The 18,211-nt window shown below is 36.3% G+C and overlaps 1 protein-coding gene across 2 annotated transcripts in view; it reads left to right on the plus strand.

Moving 5' to 3' along the window:
* TBC1D9 (TBC1 domain family member 9) overlaps positions 1-18,211 on the plus strand; it is a 48,841-nt gene that overhangs the window by 18,015 nt on the left and 12,615 nt on the right. For both annotated transcript variants that reach the window (XM_088056504.1, XM_088056503.1), the window contains exons 3-13: positions 986-1,104; positions 2,784-3,012; positions 3,992-4,253; positions 5,352-5,559; positions 8,379-8,585; positions 10,049-10,219; positions 10,657-10,807; positions 12,356-12,570; positions 14,064-14,181; positions 15,095-15,380; positions 16,080-16,209. In XM_088056504.1, the coding sequence (XP_087912630.1) occupies positions 986-1,104; positions 2,784-3,012; positions 3,992-4,253; positions 5,352-5,559; positions 8,379-8,585; positions 10,049-10,219; positions 10,657-10,807; positions 12,356-12,570; positions 14,064-14,181; positions 15,095-15,380; positions 16,080-16,209 (2,096 nt within the window). The remainder of the gene's footprint in view (positions 1-985; positions 1,105-2,783; positions 3,013-3,991; positions 4,254-5,351; positions 5,560-8,378; positions 8,586-10,048; positions 10,220-10,656; positions 10,808-12,355; positions 12,571-14,063; positions 14,182-15,094; positions 15,381-16,079; positions 16,210-18,211) is intronic.

Here is an 18,211-nt window from a genome sequence, read left to right on the forward strand (position 1 = left end):
CAGTGTTTTAACTGTTAAATTGAGTTTCTTCCCCTTCCCTGAGAGTCAGAGTTATTGCTTAATTTACCTAAAAGGCCAGTGATGGCAAAATGGTGAATACTTTTAATATGCAAAGATAGGCAAAAACTTTACAGTAACAGAGATAAAATAATCTGTAGTTTAAAACATTGCAGCAAATGTGGATTTTAATCCTGAGTGAACAAAGCAAAGAGAAAGACTTAGCTTGTGATGATGAATTGTTGAGAACTGGGGTGTAGGTTTTGCGCTGATTGTGTGATCTGCTGTAGGGGAAACTGGGAGAGTAAATAGTGAGATAATGGAGACAAAAAGCAGTGGGGAAAGAAAGAGATGTATTGTTACAGGTTGAGAATAATCAGCCAAAGCAGTTTCAGAAGTGATGAAAAATAATTGATGAACCACAAATCAGAAAGAGACAGTTTTAAGAAGTAGTTCATCATGATAGTGTGTCTGTACTGCTTGTCACTGCTCTTACAAGCTAAGTAATTTTTCTAATGACAGTTTAGTTTTATATACATAGCTTATGCATTTCATCATTGATTTTTACAGCAGTGTTAAAGCCAACATGAAATAAAATAATGTTCAGATCACCTTCTGAGTTCCAGAAAAGTCTAGTTGCATCCAGTAGTTTTAAGGAGAAGTAGCAGTGACAGTCATTTGTGGTTCTGAAGTGATTACATATGTAGGTTGTTGTGCAACATGATTTATGTATCTGTACTACAATCAGAATTGTGACATTCCCCTGGAAGTTGCACAGAATGTTGCATTCTGTTGCCTTCATTGGAGTTGTTAAATTAAATGCAGTGGGAGAAATTTTGGAATTTCCAGAAGGACAGCATCTAGTGAAATACTGCATCTCCACTTACTGGCAAGTTGTCTTGGAGTTTTTTGTTTATGATTAAAGGGACACTGACACTGGTGTGTTATTTATTTTGTGACTTTTGGTTTGTTTGGTTTTTTTATATAGGTTGCTCAAGGAAGGAAATCACTGAGCACTGGGAATGGCTCGAGCAGAATTTGTTGCAAACTCTTTCAATCTTTGAAAATGAGAATGACATAAATACATTTGTCAGAGGAAAAATACAGGTAGTGTATTAATTACTGTAAATGTTGTTAATGATACATATGACTATGGAAAGAAAACTGATGTGAATTTGAAGTAAATTTGAGCTGGTAGTCCCCAGGCTGCTCTGCCTTTTTGAAGGACTACCAGATGTTAAGTAGCAACATGTGTGTAAAAATCACAGAAACTTGTGATTAGTGCACATAGCTTACAGCAGTGTGATTTTTTAAAAACCCATATAAATATAAGGTATTGTAAGTTCTAAAATTAATTGCACTGTTGACTGTCTTAAGCTTTGACAGTTGTCCATGCAACTGTTTTTCTATTGCAAGGCTTAATTTTATTTTTTTTTAATGCACTCATAATGTCTCCTCCCCATCTTCTGCTTAGTTAAATCCTGTAGTATTGGCATTTATATTTCATACAGGTGTTAAGGGTTGCTGGTTCATTGATGTTTTTTTGCTTGGTGCACAGTGGGAATGTTAGTTTTTGCAGAATTTCTTTTTCTCTTTGTAGGGCAGGTAATAGCTAGACTGGCAAAAGTACTTTTTTTCGTACTAAGAATTATTTTAAAAGAAATACCTTGTTCAAAGATTGTAATCAAAATTACTCTCTTTACTGGTGTGTGTTCAAAGCATTGGCTTTGTCTCATTCCTCTTTTAGCATTTCATATAGTAAGTCAGCTCTCTTATGAATCCCACAGTTGCTTATGTTCTCCCAGTGAATCAGGTATGAGGACTATAGATGGTCATGGAAATACCTTATATGTGAAGGCATCTGTGTTTTGAAATATAATCTTTATGGAAATTGTTACTTCTTAGAGCTGGATGAATACTAAATGTGATTGATGGTTCTCTGTCTTATACTCTGCTCTTCATGTAAATATGGAGCAAGTTGAAGGCAAACAGTCACAAAAAAGGCAAAAAAATTATAATTTTATATTAAAGTTATAAATTTATTTATATATATATTCTTTAGTTTATATATATTGTCTGTAAAAGACAGTAGAGATGATTGTCAAGGAGATTGGGAAGAGAATACAACAGAGCTTCAGTATAGAACAGAAGGAACCATAGTCTTTCAAAATATCAAAAAGCATCTTTTCACCTTTTGCCAGTTCAAATTTCATGAAGGTCATCTGCACCTGAAAGTGGGAATTTTTCCATCCTGTTAGTTAACCTATTTGAAGGTTTCTTTTTTTTCTTCTTTCCCACCAACTTTTGCTCTTCTTCTATGCTCAAGGTCCAATAAGAGGGGTCATAGAAATAATTTTAAATATTTCCTAAAGAACAACAGTTCCTTTTCTCCCTATTTTTTTCCTTTCCTTAAGATAAATTTCATGTGAAATCCTATGTCTGTCTCCCCAGGAAGGAAGAGGAAAATACTACAGATCACAAGCACTTCACAGAACTGTTAAGAGTATTTGAGTTAGGCTGGTTAATTTAAAACAAGATACTGGCAAGTGGATGGTGTTTGGTTGCCTTTGGCATGGGCATGGTAGGGAGTAAGATCATCAGAAAAAAAGCCTTGAATGATAAACAACTACATAAGCCAAAGAGTGAGCAGAACAATAAGCTTACTGAAAGACTTCCTTGCCATTGCAATAACAATTGAGGCCTGTGTCCTGGACAGCAATGGGAATTAGGATATCTGATAGCCCATTGCCTCTAACAGGATGTGTCCTTTTTTCATTCCCTACCAGGGCATCATTGCTGAGTACAACAAAATCAATGGCATCAAAGAGGATGACGACACAGAAAAATTCAAGGAAGCCATCGTGAAATTTCACAAGCTGTTTGGGATGCCAGAAGAAGAGAAATTAGTGAACTACTACTCCTGCAGTTACTGGAAGGGGAAGGTTCCCCGTCAGGGCTGGGTGTATCTCAGCATTAATCACCTTTGCTTTTACTCTTTTTTCATGGGCAGGGAAGGTATGTTTTAGTGGAATGGTAATTTGTGCATCTAATAATGGTTAGGAAATCTCTGTAGCTTGTTACTTTACACATACTAATCACTGAGGGTACAAAGACACTGCTGAAGAAAAGAGAAGCAGGGAGCAATTCCCTGATTTTTCACACTGCTTAAATGTGTGCTTGCTCCCTCATTTGGTATTTCTCAAAGCGTTCTTTGTAAAACAGTGCTTGGCATTGTCTAGGGTCATGGTTCACCTGAGGAGCTATGTCCAAGAGGGAATAGGGACAGGATCACACCAGTTCTGGCTTTCTCTTCTGCTCTTACACAGTCCTCAAATAGTACTCTGGCAGACTTTGCAACCTTAAATGATGTACATTTGTACAACACCAGAACATGAGAAAGGTTTCAGAGGAGACCCAAAGTAAAGAACTGCATAATGTGGTTGCAACCAGTCTGTTCTACAGGGAGTTAATTCAAAGCACGGTTTTGGAGGTGAACAATTCAGCAGTATTTGGTTATGGGCAGTGGATCAGTCCTGGGATTTAGCCCCTGCTTTAAGGGCACCACCTGTATTAGTGCTGGGAGAAAAGCTAAGGTTCTGTCATGGCTGTAATATTTGAAACTTTTTACTGTATAAAAATAACACAAGCCTGTCTGATGTGTTTAGACTGTGTTTCTTTGCTTCCATAGGAAAAGAGGTCATCAGAGTCTGAGCAAGTGCAGTGAACAATGATAAGGCATGTTAGCTTACCTAGCTTTGTAATGCTTCTGTGGTGTTCTGTAAATAAAGTAAATTATATTTAAACTCTTTTATCTGCTGTTTGTCAGATGATAGTGGCTTGTTTGTACAAATTTGGTCTATTTATGCTATGCTCCCAACTTCTCAAGATGCAAGAAAAAGTCAGCTGAATGCATTTTATAGGAAAAGGAAGCTAAAAGCTCCTGACTATGCTAATAATTGGTCTGAATCTTGTTTTTTTGCTTGCTTTTGTTCAGCAAAGTTAGTTATCCGTTGGGTTGATATCACTCAGCTTGAGAAGAATGCTACGCTGCTCTTCCCTGATATGATCAAAGTGAGCACAAGATCAAGTGAACATTTCTTCTCAGTATTCCTTAATATCAGTGAGACATTTAAACTAATGGAACAGCTTGCCAATATAGCTATGCGACAGCTTTTGGACAATGAAGGATTTGAACAAGACAGGTCATTACCCAAACTGAAAAAGAAATCCCCCAAAAAAGTATCTGCTCTAAAACGGTAGGTAGCACTAGCTCTTACTCATTTGTTCCTCCTCAGTCCTTTTACTTACAGGATTTTGTCCAAAGGTTTTCTAATGTTGTGGCCATTTACTATTACTCCAAAAGGAATGATTGATTCCAGCAGTGGCAAAACGTGAATAATTATTTAAATATAATTACTTGGTATCTTGTTGAAATAGGAAATGGAAAACACTTGAATATGAACAAGTTGCATAAATAAACTTACTTGAGCCAAATGCTCATTTGTTCAGAAGTTCTTTAGGGTATCTCCTGACACTGGCTGCATTTTGGTATCTGTTGTAAGGCCAATTTATGACAGTAGGGGAAGGTAATAAAGTGATTAATGTGTTATTAAGAATTGTGCCTAGCATTCATACTCAGTGTTATCACTGGAGTTGAGAAATTTCTCTAGATTATTAATCTATCTAGAATGTCATTTAAGTATCAGCGATACAAAAATTGACATAAAATTCTAAGGCATGAAAATGTATCTGGAAAATATTTCTTCTTCTTTTGTATTGTACTTCAGCTCATTAGTTCCTTTTTCATTTTTTATTCTATGTTCATGTTAGTGTACCATACAGAATTATAGCCAGTGCTTGTTTTTATTTCTCATTACTTAGTGACATCTGACATGCATTATATCACTTTTGTTTGTCCTTACTGTTGAGTGTTTCATGCTGAATGCATTATCAAGACTAAGTCTTGAGAATGCTAAAAAACTAACCTTAAGGATTCCATGATGTTAATAAATAAGGCTCAAAGAAGTATTTTTTATTACTACTAGCAAAAAATTGATTCACTGTACATAGTCTCAGAAAGAAGGGCTGAATGTGAAAAGCTCACTCAGTCTTTCCTCTCTGAGAAGTAAGGATGAATGTCTGAGTCATTCATGGCAGGTTTTTTTTTTATGTAGTTTTAGAACCTTCCAAAAGTGAAGACTGTATCTCCACTATATGCAAATTATTTCCAACTGTACTCTCCTTGCTTAGCTGAGTTATATGTTGCAGGTAACTTGCAATGATTTGCGTAAAATACATCTTAAAATGTGTTATATATTCCCTAAACCAAGAAAATCTTACTGTGGTTTTTCAAGGGATCTTGATGCCAGAGCAAAGAGTGAGAGATACCGTGCATTGTTCCGACTTCCCAAGGACGAGAAATTAGATGGACACACAGACTGTACTCTTTGGACTCCATTCAACAAAATGCATATTTTGGGTCAGATGTTTGTTTCCACAAACTACATTTGCTTTACTAGTAAAGAAGAGAACTTGTGCAGCCTTATTATCCCTCTTCGAGAGGTAAACATTAGTATTTTAAAATTTATAGAGAAAGTAATAAAGCGGTATCTTATTAGATATTTCAGCCTAGCTTTGAATTTTTTTATTTTGGTGGGGTTTATTTACTATTTTTTTTTGTTTGTTTGTTTGTTTTTACTGATTGTTTTTGGAGAGAAGCCTATTTTCATGCTTTTTATCTCATGTGAGCATGCTATTCCGATGTGTTCTAAATAATATTTAATGACTGTGTATCTTAGTTTACAGTTCCTGCTACTAAAGTTCACATGGAGTTTTTTCCATCAGTTTTCATAACCATTGTGAGTTCTTCCTCTCTCATAACTTGTATTCTGATTTACAGCCCAATTTTACATTTTTTGTGCCTCATAGGGAGGAGTGGAGGGTGAAGCTTCCTAGATTGATGAGTGGAAATTCTGTTAAAGAATCTGTCAGATAAAATTTGCTTTTGTCAGACATAAAAAGATTCATAATCCTCAAGTTTTGAATTGCTTCTTCACACAGATTTGCAATTATTTATTCTTGTATTTGGAAAATATTTTGTCAGTATTTTTCAAATTGGTGTGTTTCCCTTTTTAAAGCTGGTTACTTAAAGCAGATCATCAGTAAGAAGAGTTTGTTTGATGCAATAAAAGATAATTATGTTGGAGTTTTTTTATGGTTGGCTTGATTTATGGGTTAGTGGAAAATTGTGTTAAGTAAGTTTTGGAAGTAGTAGCAAAGCTGATGTAACCAAGGACAGTTTGGCTTGTCTGAAGAACCATGGAATATTTCAAGGCACTGTGTTTCCCCCATAAATCATTAAGAATAAAATGGGTTCTCGTTGAAAAACTTTGAAGTACAGCTTCTCAACAGCTTGTTGCAACGACTGGTTATTTGGGATGAGACATTCAATTATGGTTGCACAGGTAAAGTAGTGGAGGAAGAGGCAAAGTCTTCATTTAACAGAGCCTGTTTTTCTGGATGCAGATTCAGCAACTGCTTTTGATAGCCACAGTCACAAAAGCACTGAATTCAGAGCAACTCTAAAGCTTTAAGAGACAGAAGTAGCTGAAGGAATAAGTGCTTCTATGTGAACAGCTTTAAGTCTCAGCACCAGCAGCGAGAACAGTAAACTGGGGATAGTCCTCAGAACAACTGATCAGTACCATTACTAATTAAAGGAGAGCTTTCTATTTAATTAAAGATTTGAGTTAAATCCTAAGTTAATTCCAGTGTTCTGTAATATCCTGGAGGTATTTTGACAGATAAGACAATAGTAAAGCATTGATTTAGAAATTATGATGAGGAAAGATTTTTACAGTGGCTGACTGCACTGCTCACTGTACCTTCAGCAGATGCCCTCTCTAAGACAAAGCACCTCAGATATGTGTGTGTCTCTATTGAATAGGAAATAAGTGGATATCAGCTCTCATTATAGCACAGCTATAATTAAGCTTGCTTTAATAATGTCTGTCCTGTGCCTCTAGAACTTGTCTGTCTTTTGTGCTGACTGCTCTTGAACAGTTTTTAAGTGGAACAGAAAACATAGGGAACACTTTTTGTTAACTTCAATATGCTATTTGTGAAGTTAACAAGCAACTAGTTAACAGTTAACTAGTTAACTAGTTTAAGTTAACAAATAACTAGTAGATTTGTAGATAGCAGAAAAATAAGAGGAAACGAGGAGAACAGAGAAGTGGTTTAGCACCCAGGTGGTGCACTTCAGTGTTTAAGTATTCAAAGAGGATGCATGAAAAATGATTACCATATCTCTTTAGCTAGAGAGCTATTAATACTACAGTATTCATGTCTTACCATTGATTTCTGTTTTTAAAAGGGTTAAAGGAGCAAAAGTAAAAGTCCTAGCAAAATTAATTTTGCCACTTTCTGTTCTGAAGGCAGTAAGTTAGTTTTCATTACCTAAGAAATCATCTAAAGTTATAAAAGCAGTGGTTTAAAGTATTTACAATTGTGATTTGTCTTTTGTTCAATGAATGAACTGCACAAACTTGATGGATTGATGTTTTTAAGGCTAATAGTTGGTAATGCTTAGGACACACAACAGTTATATAATTCATCAGCAGTGTATGTATGACTTATGCCTGAGATTTCTTTGCATTAATGTTTTACTGAAACCTCAGTGAACTCATTCCCTGTACTCAGTAGATTGTGGTATGAGTATTGTTTACATGTTGGAGTTCAGTTAGATTAGTGACCATTTCCCTGATAACTGAAGGCCAAACAGAAGCTTCCACCTCACAAGGTTAGGTATTTTCCTTTGTAAGGGAAGACATGGGGTTAATTTCCCTTTGTTGAAAATTCCTGTGTACTGTGAAAATAAAGTTAAAATAACACTATGCAAGTATTTTTACAGTATGCAACTATAACACAGTTGTACAGGAGTGTCATGTCAAAAATCGTTTATTCACATGTATTGACAGTAAAATGTAGGCCAAGGGTTCTATGGTTTCAGCCTGTGCTGATGATGTTAGGAAGCAGGAGAGGGATTTGGAAGTCCTACAAAAAATCTGATAGATTTGTATCCCACAGATGTAATTTTGTTTCACTGATTCTTTTAAAACAGGGCCTGAGGAAAATCAACTAAGTAGTGCAGGGGACTTTTGATAGAAAATGTACTGAAATTAATTGTTTGAGGGATTACAGCCTTCATCTTCTAGGCTTGTAAGCCCTTGTATGCAAACCATGTTTTCTGGCAAAGGGGTATCCATAGGGATTTGATATAGGGGTGGAAGGAGTATGGGTTTATTGTATTAAGATGGTTTCTTAGATAAAGCAGCTTGATTAGCTAACGATCTTAAGCTGTAGCAACTGTTTATTCCTAGGTGACAATAGTGGAAAAAGCAGACAGCTCCAGTGTGCTGCCCAGCCCACTGTCAATCAGCACGAAAAACAGAATGACATTCCTCTTTGCCAACTTGAAAGATAGAGATTTTCTTGTACAGAGGATCTCAGACTTTCTGCAACAAACCACTTCAAAAATATACTTGGATAAAAATATTGCTGGAAGCTATATCAGCTCAGATGATGAGGTATGTGAAATAATATGAATAATTTACTAGAATGGGATTTTAACTTGTGTGGGGTGAGGAAACACTTTAAAGTTTTTGCAAAGCTAAAGCTTTATGCACAGAAACATGACCTCTTTTGTTTTAATGCCTTTGACCTAAAGAGTTAAAATTTGTCTGTTAGGATATTAATCTTTTTCACGTTAAACCTAAGGGAAATCATCATTGCTGAGGAAGAGCTACTCTAATTCTTGCTGCCACATTCTGAAATTACCATGTATCTTGTTGGAAAGTGTCATAGTTACTTAACTGGTGAACTGAATAGTACTTTTAATATCTATTTACTTGTCCAACTCAAATGTAATTCTGGAATTTTAATAGTTTGAAGAAATTATCAGTTGGCATGAGATTCCATTAATTCAAGATTTTAACTGCTAAATCCCATCTTTTGACTCTTCTGAAAATAGTGTCTGAGCTGAGCAGGCTTACATATGCACTGCTAGTGAACTTTGGAACATTTGACCTAACAGGAAAAAACCCAGCCCTGTCCTGAACATCAGGTGGCTATTCTGAACCACCTCCTTATATATGTGTTCAAAGTAAATGGTTCTTAAAATATATGACTAGATATACTTTTCTTAGGTGCTTTGAATGTTAAGCTTTGTGCTGAATTCCAGCTTTTATGTATAAAATTCAGGTGCTTCATATAACAACCTCATCAGTTCTGTTAAACCCAGAAAAGTATAGTAATTCAGATCTAAAAGTAGAAGAGGCTTTTGTGATGTATCATTTTGATATTATGTCAGTAGATCTCACATTCCAAGCCTGTCCTAAGCCATACCTTAGCACTGTCCTGAGTAGCCCTTTCCTGTTTGCTATGTGTGTCTTAAAAGAATTGTTTTTACTTGCTTTGTTAATGGAGAGGTATAATTACTGTGTTGTTGTATACCAGAACACATAGTGCTGGAATTTTTGCCATAAATGTATCTAAGTATTCTACCTACTGAATTATAAATAAATTAATTTGTAAGCATTTGCTACAATTTGTAATATGACTACATATCTAGATATGCATGACTACTACTGGCAATTTCGGGCATTTGGTGTGAACTGCTCCTTGAGATATTACTGTGATGCAGTTTCCAAGCTGTTTGAGAAGTCAGAAAATCCTTTTTTTTCAAAATACTTTTCTTCCAAATCCCAATCTAACAGTCCTATGAGGCTGACAGATCAAGGGAGCTGGTTAAATTGCCCTGGGCTACTTAGGGTTAACATTACTCTAACAATTCTAGTTCTAGAATTTGGTTGTGTTTCAGGAGAGCTATTGAGAAACTGGAAGCTATTTCATTATTCTCTACTGGTTTCATTTCTGTTGCCATATGTTTTTGTTAACCATTAGCATGTATAAATTTTTAAATAAAGTGAAGTAGAAGGTTTAGACACTGGCACATCTTTATGGCTGTACTGCTTGTGACTGCTTTCTGCAGGTGTTTTCAAGATCAAGTAGTTCCGTTTCTGCCAGCCCTCACAAAAGCCTGAGCTCCGAGTCAGAGGGAGAGCGACAATTCAACCTCAATGATAATGGCATTCCAACAGCAACTCAAGCTTTAATGACAATGTATCGACGCAGGTCACCTGAGGAGTTCAACCCTAAGCTGGTAAAATACACCTCCAAGTGCTCCACCTGACTGAAAAGGCTGTTAAATTATGTTTGCCTTAAAACCCATGTTTCTGACCCAGAAGAGTTTCATTCTGTCAGATAGTTAAGAAGAAGCAGTATTTTTCGCAGAAGTAAAGGCTTGAACACGTTGTTGTTTTACCAATACAAATAACTTCACTACATAAAAGCAAAGTTGGATGTAATTCAAGGAGAGGTAGTATTCCTGCTCTTAAGTATAACTTTCTCTTAACAGCAAGGTCTGCTGGCATAGAAACTAGGAAATGGGAGGAGACAGCCCATTAAGAAGGTAACTGGTCTGTAGCCAAGTTATTTCTTGTTCACTTGGAAGGTTAGGATATTGCAGGCTTTTTAGCACTCAAGATTGTAGTGGGTCAGAGTGTTAGAATCTTTATGCCTGCCTTTCTTTGCTTTTAGGCCAAGGAATTCCTGAAGGAACAGGCCTGGAAGATTCACTTTGCTGAATATGGTCAAGGGGTCTGTATGTATCGTACAGAGAAAACAAGAGACCTTGTACTAAAGGGCATTCCAGAAAGCATGAGAGGAGAACTTTGGCTGCTCTTTTCAGGTAGGTTTTTGTTTGAACGTGTCTGTGGGATATAAGCAAAAGTATAAGGGAAGAAAGGATTTCAAAGATGTTTAAAGGTGCACATAAAGAGTGTCTGAAAATATTTGGAGTAAGTAAGACTGTGATTGTTAGCAGGCACCAAACAAGTTTATACAGGATTTCTGTTCAGACCAGCAAATACTCTTTCTCAAACAGGCTCACATAATTAAGGGAGAATATACAAAAAGCAGAACACACACTCTGTAGCCAGAAGCCAGTAGTTTAGTTTCTAGCTGTTCAGCAACCACCAGCAAGCCTGGTGGTTTTATTAATAATATTTATTTAATTATTTAATATAAATTATTTAATAATTTCTGCATCCAGTTAATGTTTTGGCCTTCACAGCAATTGTTGCAAGGAATTCCGAAGTTTAGGCATGTTACATGGAACCATTATATTTTTTTTGTTGGTAATAAAAAAACCCTACTCTAACCTTTTTTTTAGGTTTTGCTTCCATTGTGTAAAAATTGGTGAGAAAATATTTGTCTGGGATTCTGTGCCATTAGGGATTCTCTAGATCTGTGTCCACTTAAAGTTTCCTTCTTTGAATTTGAAGAATTTTGTCACAAGTTTTATGGAAATCAATCCTACCTCAGGCTTTCTTTATAACCTATCACCATATGCCTTCTTTAGCTCTACCTTCCCCAAGATAGTTACCACGGCTACCCACACCACTTATGATATGAGGGCCTTTATCTGATGACCTAATGATGCTTTCAAGTTTGTTTTCTATTTCTTCCCTAGTAATACATAGCCATGTACATTTTCTTTTTGCTGCTGGGCACTAAAGAAATGTTTTCAGAAGATACACATAGGAATTCACAGCTATGTTTTTTTGTCCTATTAACAGCTAGTTTGTACTAATTTTCAATGTGTGTCTATAATTAATGTTTTCTATGTAGATTGGTTTGTGCTACTGACACTTGATTTTCATTTCTGGAGAAGTTGTGAAGTCAGTAGTGAAATCTCACAGCAACTCTGTGAGCATGTAGTGGTATCCGTAAGGCTGAGTGCCCTGCCCAAGATGACAGAGTCATTTTCAGAAGTAAGAATAGAACTCATGAGTTTCCGTCTCTTGCTTTTGGCTGACATATCATACCCTTTGCAACCAAACATTAATCTACTCTGTCCTCAGGACAAGTAGCTTTCTCAGAGACAAGTTTTGATTTATTTAGGATGGCCAAACCCATAGCCAGCTGCAGAGGGAGCTCATGATAACATATGACTGCGCAGTTGGTTTGTTCTTCATGCTTCCTGTTTTGTTCTGGCTGAGAGAGATTTTAACCTCGTTATAAAAATGCCTGTAGAGAAGACAGGAAGGGGTGATAATCACCAGAGCACATCCTTTTTATTTTTTTAATTACCTTTAAAGAAATAATATTTTCATATTTGCTTTCAAAGTTCTTGGTGACGTTTGGAATGGAAGGGGAGTAGATAATCATGTTGGAATACTGTATGTGCTAAACCTTCCATTTTCTCCTGGTTTTAATATTTTTCTTCTACTCCTAGGAGCCATTAATGAAATGGCCACTCATCCTGGCTATTATGAGGATCTAGTGGAGAAATCAATGGGAAAATATAATCTTGCTACAGAAGAGATAGAGAGGGATCTGCACCGTTCCCTTCCAGAACACCCTGCATTCCAGAATGAGATGGGAATTGCTGCTTTAAGGAGAGTCTTGACAGCTTATGCCTTCAGAAATCCAAACATAGGATATTGTCAGGTAATTGAAATACCCTGGACTCCTTCTATTTCTGGAATTCCAGTTCTTTCCTTCCAGTCCCATTTCGTCAGTCATATGCGTGAGGGTTTGGCTGTGTGAAGCACACTGAGATGTGGATGGTGCTGTGAGCTCACGCCTCAGTGCTGCAGAGAGGCAGGTGTGCTGAGGTCAGAGGGATATCACACAAAGACCTTCTCTAACAGCAGTATTAGCAACACATGTTAAGAGATGTTTTCTGCAAGCATATTTTCTGCTCATAAATCTAGAAACTGGAGAGATGATAACAGAGCTGTCTACAGAAAATGACAATGGAGCCTGAAGAAAGGTTATTTTCTTATTAACAAAAAATCCCCTCAAAACCAAAACACTTTGTATTCAACCTTAATTTTTTAATCTAGTTTTATCTATCCCTCCTACATTGAATTATATTATATTGAATAATATTCATTATATTAGTTATAACCCTCCAGAAGCTTCTTTCCTCTTTCAATGATGCCATGCCATCATTCAAAACAATGGAAAGAAACAAAAACAGAAAACAACCAGAAAGCCAAGCAAAAAACCCCCAAACACTTGGCAAAAAAAGTAAAGCATCCTAGGAGATATCATAGTGAGTCCCAACTGTGTATCTGTGGAGTTAATGCTCCAATGACCCAAGTGCATAGTTTTGAGGCTCTTAGGCCCATAATTCAGGTCACTTTAGTTACCAGTCCTAAATCATTCTTTCTTACTATATAATTTATCACCTGGGCCTTTTTTTGCCTTCCTACATACTTTTACAAAGAGGAAACTTAAATTCATTAGTATTAAGAAGCCTGATTAATGTCTCACTGTTAAGACTTCTGGATGCAACATGAATAAGTGCAAGCTTGATGCAACATGAATAATAAGTGCAAATTCTAACAGATACCATCATAACTTGTTTAATAACACAGTGATACTAAGTAATAGCTACAACATTTGTAAAGATTATTTAACAGAGGAGGAGTAGAAGGACATTTCAATTCTGGTCCCTAAAGCTGTCACAGCAATTAATAACCTTGAGATTTGGTTCAGCTATAGTGAGAGTTCAGGCATGTCACTAGTGCTGTGAGAGATGTTTTGGCTGCACCATACCCAGATTCCTCAAGAGCTCCTATGGCAGAATATCAGTAGCAGTGCAACAGGGTTGCGTGCAACCTGAGTCAGCCCTTTATTAGGAAGAAAAATCTTGATATCTTCAAAAAAATCTGCAACACTAAACCAACCAACCCCCAAAAAAACACCAAAAAGCCCTGGTGAAACAACAGCAAAATTAAAGAAAAACCTTACCATTTTTTGTGATTTGAGGCTTTCTTAAGCCTTTCTTTGAGCACTTGGAAACACTGCTGTTTTTACAGGGAAGTACTTGAACAGTTTGGGATCTGCAGGGAGAGATGTAGCTAATTTCCTAACCACTTATCTGCCCAGGTACAGTGCTAGATATTGAATAATTATATTTCCCTTTCTTTTAGGCTATGAATATTGTCACTTCAGTGCTCCTCCTTTATGCAAAAGAGGAGGAAGCTTTCTGGCTGCTGGTGGCTCTGTGTGAGCGTATGCTGCCTGACTACTACAACACAAGAGTTGTTGGTATGCTATGGGGATATTTTTGAAATGGCATTACAAAAAAAACAGATCAACTGGTGTTATTTGTACTGAAACAAATATATGGGTAGATGCATCTGTGCATGCTAGTGACAAGACATCTTGCTTAGGAGAATGAAGGCAATTTCCTAAAGAAGTAGTACTATGGTTAATAGTTTATCATTCGCTTAGGAGCAGATGGCATTCTTAAGTGGGCTTAAGCAAAGTAGATTTTTAAGAAGAGATGGAAGGCTAAAATTTGAGTTTTAGATGATCCAGTTAGCTGATTAAGGTAAGGTGGAAATGGGAGCAGTTTGCAGTAGAAGTCTTTGTGCTTGTACCTTTGATGTGAAGGGGCACAAGTATCAGAAAGCTGTTGTCAAATAAGCTACCTTGTGTATGTAGAAGTGAGTGACTTCAATTTATCATGGAGTCTGTTTTTACTATATCTCACAAATAATTGAGATACTCAGCCTTAGAAATTATTCTTCCTGGCCTGGTTAAAACACTGAAGTTATGGCATGGGAATGTATAATATGGGATTCTCTTGAAGTAAATCTAAACCCTCACAGTCAGCCTGGCCAGGTGATGCTGAGGTCTTACTCCAATTAGTAATGGTAATACCAAGCCACTATTTAACTTCTGCTGGTGCTAGACCAAAATAATCCTTTTTTATTTATTATGGAGTGTATAATTAAAACATAGAAAAACTTATTACAGTTCAATTTGTATGTATAGCTCAGTTGTTTAATGGAATATGTTATTCACTTGAAAGTGAAAAAATGTGCATAAGCACCATGCAAAATATTTTTAGGGTTTTTATTTATATACATAGAATATATAGATTTGTTTTTTCCTCCCCTAAATGGCAATGTATCAGTTGCTCCTGAATTAGTTCAACCTTATTTATCTTCAACAGGAGCATTGGTGGATCAGGGTGTCTTTGAAGAGCTGGCTCGTGACTACATTCCACAGCTTTATGACTGCATGCAGGACTTGGGCGTAATCTCCACCATCTCCCTATCCTGGTTCCTCACTCTTTTCCTCAGTGTAATGCCATTTGAAAGTGCAGTGGTAGTTGTGGATTGTTTCTTCTGTGAAGGAATAAAGGTGATATTTCAGTTAGCACTTGCTGTGCTCGAAGCTAATGTAGACAAGCTGCTTAACTGTAAAGATGATGGAGAAGCCATGACAGTCTTGGGAAGGTATTTATTACAGAAAATTAAGTATCTTCGTGTTCTCTTGTTTGTTTTTTTCCTTTGCTTTTCTGATTTGTTTTCTATTTAAACCAGTACCATATATGTAAATCTTTTACGTGCTTGTAGTCCCCTTTCTCCGCATAAGGTATTCCTTATATTATTTTATAATAATGCTAAGTGACCAACAAGATATAAATTCTTATTTCAAAACATTCAAATAAACTTCTCAAACCTAGTTATAGAAATTTAACTAGATTCATTATTGTAGTGGATTACATGAGTTTTGTTACTTCAGCCTGCTACCTTTTAAATGTTACTAAGAAGAAGCCTCAATGTCAAGGAAAATTGTTTTGGGAATAGACTAAGTAGGACTCAGAAGAATTAGGTAGGATCTTGAACAAATAGATTTCAGTGAAACAGTATGATGATAGATATAGTGGCTTGAGTAATTTAATTGGAACTAATGCTGCTGAGTATAACCTGATTTTCTTGTGCTTTGTAGCAGTGTTTAGTTTTCAAGATGTTGCTGGAACTTTGGAATTTTTTTCATAATTTCATAAGGAATTTCAATAGTATAACCCTAACTCTTCCTAGACAATGGCTTGATCACTTTTATGTGTAATAATCAATATGTAACCCTTATGCTGTCAGCCCTCAGAAGGGAGGGCTTGCGTTTCTCATTTCTTTATTTTTTTCCCCCACCAGGTATTTGGACAGCGTAACTAATAAGGACAGCACTCTTCCTCCAATTCCTCATCTTCACTCCCTGCTCAGTGATGATGTAGAGCCTTATCCTGAGGTGGATATCTTCAGGCTAATCAGGTCTTCCTATGAGGTATGATAAGATTTCTTAACAGGAACTTGCCAATGCACACAACTTCTGCTTCACAGAGGAATTTGATACTCTGTAGTTTGGCTTTGCTTGAAATGAAAAGAACATAAAAGAAATGCAGACTCATCTGAGAAGGCTGAAATGGAGCAACAAAGATGAGTTAGACCTTCTTCTTTTAACCAAAACTTTTAATGGGAGCTGTTTCATAGAGAAGTCTGAGGCCTCAAAGAAGAGCAGCCCACAACCAAAAAGTGATTTACAAACAAAAGACTGAACTTTTAACTTGAAAAGAGTTAATTCTCAGTTAAGCTTTTTTATGGTTTTTCAAACTGAAATAGTAGTGAAATCTGTATGATTTAAGAAGACCTTTCTGTTATAAGTGAAACTTTGTTTCTTTTGCCTTTCATTTTCTTAAAAGTTCTGATTGTGACCACAGGCCACTATATTCTCTACTATCACCAAAGCTAAAAAAAAAATTCAAGTGGATGGAGCTGGTAATAACTAATATCTATTAAAGGACAAAACCTGCAAAACCAACTAAAATCTGCAGACTGGTTTAATTGTCCTTAAATTAAAAAAAAAAAAAAAAAGCCATCAGTTATAATATCTCTGATGGTTACGCTGACATACCCATATTTTATAAAAATTAAGGAAAAACTAAAGATTTTTTTCTCCTAAATTTCCATTATTCCCTTCCATTGACATGTAGCCTAAGTGAATAATTTTAGTTCAGGAAGTGGATTTATACTTAGCAATAGCACAGCTTTCTCAAAGGCACTTCCTATGCCCGTAAACCCCCCTTGCTTTAACATACCACATTTAATAAGGAAGTGGGTGCCCCTTAGCATATTCTGTGCTGAAGGGAAAAGTGTATCAGGGTAGATGGATGTTTGGTAGATGTCAGAATGGCCAGGAAGGCATTTATGTGAAGTTGTGTTTCCCTTGCATTTTTCCATTTTTCTCAGCATGAAGACTGTTTGCATTGGCTTAACTGCTCTAAGATGAGTAACATGACTCCATGCAGAACTAGTCTATCTTTTTTGGGCTTCTGCAGCACAGAACCTTGTACCTCCTTCTAGGTAAATAACCAACTGCACTTCAGTTTAATTAGACAAAACAAGTAGCATGGGGAGTGAGGAACCATATGGAAAGCAGGTTGCAGAGAGAGAATGAGTTTCAAGAGAGTTGCTATTCATTAATTTATTAAACCCTCCCCCCAAATTCTTTAGTAAACTATTGAGATTCAAAAGCTTTAGGGCATCTGTTACACCTTTTATATTTTTTGATTAGTTAATGTGCAGTCAGGGCTGGGAACTCAGTGCTAGCTTTGTCACAAAGAATGAAATATCAACTAAATGAGCATATGTTTTGTTATTTTTTAGAATTTAAACTGCAATGGTTACTTTCTGAGTAACCATCTATTCTTAATTTGTAGATATTTATAATTTAAAAATAATAGGAAGACCTACAGCTGAAGAAAATGTGGGGGTTTTTGGAGACCTTTGCTTCCCTCAAGCATACACACACCACCCCTAAGGAGAGGGGAAAACCTTGTCCCTTCCAAACTGTCCTATGATATTTGTCATAGAAATGTGATGAGTCTGAGAACTTGGTGGCACTGGCAAAGGCACAGTATTTGAATTGTTCTATGAAGACCTGCTTTCCATCATGCTCTGACACTGTCCAGCTCTTAGGTAATAAAATCAGATGCATATATGAGAAGTCTCCAGGGAAAGTTGAAGGGATACAGAAGAATTTCTTGGTAAATAAGTGACTAGCACCCCTCTCTGCAACGATATCGAGCACACTTTCTACTTTCAAAGGAGAAACTGTCTTTAAATAAGAGGATATACGTAACAAGAGTATGCATTTTACACTGCCAGGACTTTCTTAATTTACTGAAAGTAGTTTTTAGTAAGAAATCTCTTATTCTTTCATTCAATTTTGCTTTAATTCAGAAGCCATAGATCCTGATGTCATAATAATTATAGTAGAAGTGACTGAA

This window comes from Pseudopodoces humilis, chromosome 6 (assembly GCF_049639895.1).
Source record: "Pseudopodoces humilis isolate 2021_Gansu_Grassland_sample_001 chromosome 6, ASM4963989v1, whole genome shotgun sequence".
Lineage (NCBI taxonomy): Eukaryota > Metazoa > Chordata > Aves > Passeriformes > Paridae > Pseudopodoces > Pseudopodoces humilis.